Raw genomic sequence first — 6,000 nt, 5'->3', positions numbered from 1 at the left:
GATGATGATGATGATGATGATGATGATGATGATGATGATGATGATGATGGTGAGGATGATGATGATGATGAGTAAATTGTTACTTGAGCGGCGACAGGGAGTGTGCATTCCACATATGCACATCGAAATACTTATAAAGAATACCCACTAAGCTGCATATCGACCTTGGCAGTGTCTGTGGCCTGCAATAGATCTTCACAGTTCTGCCCATCAAGAAGTTTCTTGTGAAAACAAGAATCTTTCTGCATATTACTGACACTAATCTGTGGATCCATCATTTTTTATCCACCTCCTCTTAGGTCGCTGCTGCGTTCCTGTCTACCTTCCAAGAAGTCAATTTACCCGTGTCCATATCATACCTTAAGCCGAACAGACCCACGGTGATGGTGTAGGACAGACGAGGTTAGCGGCCATCCCAAAGGACACATTCTGCATATCATGACTGGGCAGATGCCTACCGATCGTCATCTTAACGTGAGTCATTCTATAAGTAACGACAGAAGGCGTTTGTCAAAAACTTCAGTGGATCATGATTTACCACAATCTTTCTCTAAAATCCTAAATAATACTCAGTAATGTGTTATTGATTGTTTTGTTTTACCCAGGCAAGGATGGTGTTGATGCAAGGGACTTTGAAATCGATTTTTCTAGAACTATGCCTTGTTTATGGTCTCTGCATCCTATTCACTGCGTCCTTATCTCACCAAGAAGAAACCCACCATCACAGACTTGGAGGTCCCACGCTAACAGATTTACGCTCAGAAACAGTTGTCATAAAAATCAGGTGACACAACTTCCTAATCTGGTGAAATTTTAGCCAACAGGTATGTTACACACTTCGTAAGATAGAAAATGCAAATACAGCTATTCCATTCCAAAAGATCATGCGTTATTGAATACACCTGTATGGAAACCTCTGAAGCTAGCCGAGTTTGATTACGTTTTGAATGAACAGACAGACATTCAAGTGTTCGAAAGTTGTGCGTCGAAAGAATCCCCCCTTTGTACCATACCCTTGAAATCCATGAAGTACGAGACAGCTTATCCAAGATATCTAATGCTCGTCGAAGAAGTTGGGAGCACTGAATAGGTCCATATCATGGAAAAAGCCCCATAAAAGTCAGTTTTGTCATCAGAAACAATGGGATACTTGATCGATTGAATGACAAGCGGACGTGCCGAAACTCCACTGTGCCTTAGTCTGGGATACCAAGTACGCATTCGGTTCGCTTGAATGCTGGCAATGATGTAGACAATAAATAGAATATACTTGTTTGTCACAGTTACCGAATAAGACAGGGGACTCAACAGTAAACTGTTTGGAAAGAAGACAAACCGGCAAGGTGGGGAAAAGGTGACAAAAATAGAAATGTCAGAATAGGATATGTCCATATTCATCCGATCAATCCACCCGAAGAGAGAGAGTCGTTCACGCAAAAAAGGACCGGAATCACACCTCAAACTTTTCCAGAACTTCCAAGAACCTCCCGATTCATAGAATGGGTTCTTTGGCTTACAGACTAACGGACCCTGCCCTCTATTCAAATCCAACGAGCTGTTAATCCCCAAGCAATGACCTCATCTTCAAGACGAGGCCAATTCTTCCTGGTCTCACAAGCCACAGACAGCAGCGTAGCGCATAAACTAGGGTGAGACATTCTCATTTTGTAAGCTTAACCGACTTCCAATGAAAAAGAAGGCCTTCGCTGCTGAGTCGTTCATTAGAAAACACCAACCGAACAGTTACAGACTATTGGACAGGGAAGCAAAACTCTCATATGCATCTTATTTACAAAAACTGGGCATTCATCCTCTCCTTGAACGCGTCTTCCTGAACTTTCCTGGATATTTACTGACTGTTGCTCAAATCCAAGCAAATGCTATACAGCGTCTCTACAAATTCCGCAATAGATCTCCCTTTTCAAGAGACTCAAAGCAACTTTACAAGAACAAAACATACTACTCGCATACCTTCCCCATCAGTAGCATTCACGTTACACCAGTAGTTTCTGTTTAGAGTGCATTATTCAAAACGGGGCAAGCTAAAATCGATCGCTCCGATTAGTGCTCATCTGGTGACGCATAGAACTAAGTGAGATTTACTCGGAGGACTTGATAAGTGGATGTAGAAGACATGTGAATTGCAAACTTCCGACGGAATCAGAGGATATGAAGTAACACACAAGTCAATGAATGTGTGCCAATCTGGTGAGACGTACGAGGGTATTCACGCGGAGAGCTCTCGAAGAGTTTCTGTACACAGAGCAATGTTCGTCAGGGTTGCATACTATCTCCATTCTTTCGTGATCGATGAGATAATGAGACGAACATCCTCAAAACCCTCAGTGTTCCAATAGCCGCTGACGAAAACCCCGGAGCAGATGAACTGGCAATTGGCACTTACAAGCTGTAGAGTCACGCTTGTGAACACGCCAGTTACAATCCAGGGAGAGGCACTGTTGTATTGTGCAGTGGCCGAGCTATGGGTTACGCCTGCACCGCGCCTGCGAGACTACGCGATACGGAGAAGACAGAGAACTGGGGGACACGGCTGTATTGCCAGGACAAAACGTAGAGAAATATATAGGATGACTAAATGGCCAAATATGCTCGTTCACTTGTTCACTCCGTACAGCCGATGGTGGTGTTCCGGTCGTGAACATTCTCAGGCCCACTACGCTGGTCGTGCGTTGCTAAGCCGTTTGGTGAGAGTCGCCAACTCACCTACTTTCCGGACGTGTCGAACCGATGATGAACTTGGGGATGCGTCACTCTCTGCATATGTGCTTTTTCTTCTGTCTGGGCGCGCCCTGACAGGCACTCCAAGTTATGGAGCGTCTTACACAACTTGGAAGTTGCATTGGTTCTGAGTGTCGTGTGATAGATGAGGTTAGTGCACAAATCTGCAAGGTCGGGTCTCGTTTGGCAATGGAGACACCTGTGGCATCAAAACGGTGTATCACTGAATCTCAAGGGGCGTGTCTGTCAGGCTACAGTACGGGCTGTGTTGTTGCATGGCTGTACGACATTGCTGTTTTGGGTACCGGAACTAAGACTGTTTCAAAGTTTCGGTAACCTTTGTCTTAGAGCCATAGATTGCGTGGGTTGATTATCGGCGAATCCGTAACGAAGCAATTAGAAAGTAAGTTTTCTGTTGTGCAACAGGAACTTCCATTCAAGAATGTGTCCAGCATCAAGTCAGGTAATTATGGCGTATGCCGAACCATCGTTTGCCAAAGAGAGTGCTGTTTTCCATGCCCAACTCAGAGTGGTGGCCAGCCCTTGACCTGGCAGAGGGGTACGAAAGAGATTACGAAACGCCTAGGTGTTGTCGGTGCCACTCGCCTTCCACCGCGTGATCCCCACTGCGCCTGGTTGGAGACACTGCAAGGTATGGCTGCTGTTCGATATTAATGACACTGTTGTTGGCAGTTTCTATTCATATTACCTGAATGAGTGTCTGGGGGTATATGTACCTCGGAATGATTGTAATAAGCCAGCACTAAGCTCCTTTCCTGTTCATTTTTATTCTTTTCTTCTCAATAAGGCCCTCAAATAAATCACGGTTGCACAGCAGCGAAGCATCGGTGTCAAGCTGTTGATGATGGTGTTGATGGTGATAGTGTGAACGGGAGCGGAACTGGTGAGTCTTTCAGAACCTAGCGAAAAGCCACCACGTCAAGTACTGTCTGACTGCTCTCACGGAGAAAGCCACAGTGAAAATGTGTTTTGGATATTCCCTAATACACTCTGCAAAAGCTTTTTATTCGAAGCCACTCGATGTGTTTCTCGAGGCACAATCGCATACAAACTATAACATAGTCAAAGATGGAAAAGCCCATCAAAGCAACTTAAGGCTGCGGTTCCTATAGCTCATTGAGATACAGGAAACACGATTACTGTGTTGAATACATATCATTGGAATTCACATTACTCGACGTAGTTTGAGTAACAGCCAAATTGAGTGATGCGTCTATTGGTGTGAGTCACCAGCAGAAAGACCAATTGCAACGACGCCACCTAATCAGCACCCAATGGACTGCTAGTATCGATCCAACGGCAGCCTCATTAAATTTGCGAAACCCTATGCTGAGCTATCGAGATCGCTTGGTCGTGTTTGGTCATGTGACACGAATCGGCCAACCAAGTCGTTCAACGGCCCTGTAGACTGCCTCACAGCAGCCGATTGGATACGACGTGGGACGCGCCGACAACCAGGCCTTGGTGACTCTAACCAATCTTAGCTGTCTGTTTTATTATTTAACCATTAGATATGTACTGACCTGACGACGAGATTCCGAAAACATTAATACTCATCACTATGTTCTTGTTCAGACATAATTAGTTCCGGGGGAATACGCCTAAGTTTACTAGAACCATATCAAACATTCGACAACCATGAAAATATACTTTGGGCTTCGCGAACATAATCGTTGCCATTAGTTCTGTTCAGTTCTACTACGACACCATCCCGACACTATCAATGCGCTTGGTGTCGACGCTAGGTTCGTAAAACTTCGCTGCCTACATCTGGCGATTGGAATGTTCAGAACTGTCACTGCTTGCCACAAAAGCGTAGGGTATCTACAATAGCACTGACGTGGTTCCCTCCTAACCGCTTCAAGGGCTGTCTTCTACCTCGCAAAGCTACTGAACTGGTGAACATGTGGCACCAATGTCAACCCAACTGAACGGACGCCGTTGCGAACCCTGAATGGGCCGCTAGGTTCCATGAAATGAATTTTGTGAAGAACTGGACAAAACATCGAATCGAAGTCATTCATCATGATTTTAAGTTCAAATAGTATGAAGTAAGCAGTGCAATCTCTCTCGGCCTATCAGCGCAAAATGGTAGTCTCTCAATTGTGACATATTTTCTGCTACACCCCTCCTAGCTTATCAATTCCAGCTTCTTTTTTCGATTTCTCTTCCAACGCTAAAGAAGCATTTACTTGAACGAAACAGGAAACAGGCGTTAGTGGAAGGCACGGATAGTCTATATTTAGTTGGTGGGACATACTACGCCCAGAGTCGCCTTAAACTCCGCGTTAACCCGGCTTGATTGACTTACTGAATTGCTGATAAACTAAGTGATTTGCTGATCGATTGATCGCCTCACGGTTTGGCATGCGTTTCACACCTGCAAAGTGTAAAGTGCTACTGCAAGATTGGTTGGGCTCGAACCCTGGCCTCATGCGTGCGAATGAACCGACTGAAGTAGTAGACAAATTTGTTTACCTGGGCAGCTGTATCAGTTCAGGTGTTCTGGCGGAAGATGATATTTCCATCCGGATTGGGAAGGCCAGAGCAGCTTTTGTGGACCTGCGTCACCTAAGGCGTAGGCGTGATATCAGCTTCTCTGTCAAGGGTCGAGTTTAAAATGCTGCGATGCGCTCCATATTACTATATGGATCAAAAACCTGGCCGATGCTCGCCGAGGACGTTAAAAGACTTTCAGTGTTTGACCATCGGTGTCTTCGGAGCACTGCCCGAATCTGATGGGAACACCGGATCAAAATGCTGAAGTACGTCGAATGGTATTCGGGAGAAATAATGCACCCTCGATAGATGAAGTGGTCACACTGCATAGCTTGCGCTGGCTTGGCCACGTGCTGCATATGCCAGTCGACCGACTTCCTCAAAGGGCCCTTCTCGCACAACCACGTGAAGGATGGAAGAGAGCCAGAGGCGGTCAAACAATGACTTGGCAGCGAAGTTTGAAAGCCATTACCAGCAAACTCAGCTGCGCCGGTCACTGCCATCTTCCTGGACGGGGACCCTGAGACGGGCCACATCAACGGCTGGAGACGTTGTCAGACATGGCCCAGTCCTGCCCTCAGTGGCGCCCATGCATCCAAGCTATTACCTTCAATGCATAGCTACCTCCCCAATCCCTTCGCTTAACAGTCCACCTACAGTGCTGTTGTCGCTCCCAATGCGCAGCTACCTAACCCACCTCCTCGAATCATCGGTGAACGATGATGGACGGTGAACAATGAA

At 46.0% G+C, this 6,000-nt stretch overlaps 1 protein-coding gene across 1 annotated transcript in view; it reads left to right on the top strand.

The window, feature by feature from the left end:
* Nucleotides 1-582, top strand: part of T265_06615 (hypothetical protein) — a gene marked incomplete at both ends in the record, with an annotated part of 17,207 nt that extends 16,625 nt beyond the window's left edge. Inside the window, one exon of the mRNA XM_009171928.1 lies at nucleotides 300-582. Within this exon, the coding sequence (XP_009170192.1) occupies nucleotides 300-392 (93 nt within the window). The remainder of the gene's footprint in view (nucleotides 1-299) is intronic.
* Between the last annotated feature and the right edge of the window lie 5,418 nt (nucleotides 583-6,000).

Source organism: Opisthorchis viverrini, assembly GCF_000715545.1.
Source record: "Opisthorchis viverrini unplaced genomic scaffold opera_v5_140, whole genome shotgun sequence".
Taxonomy (NCBI): Eukaryota; Metazoa; Platyhelminthes; class Trematoda; order Opisthorchiida; family Opisthorchiidae; genus Opisthorchis; species Opisthorchis viverrini.
Note: the sequence above shows the minus strand (reverse complement) of the source record. Positions and strands in the feature narration are given on the sequence as shown.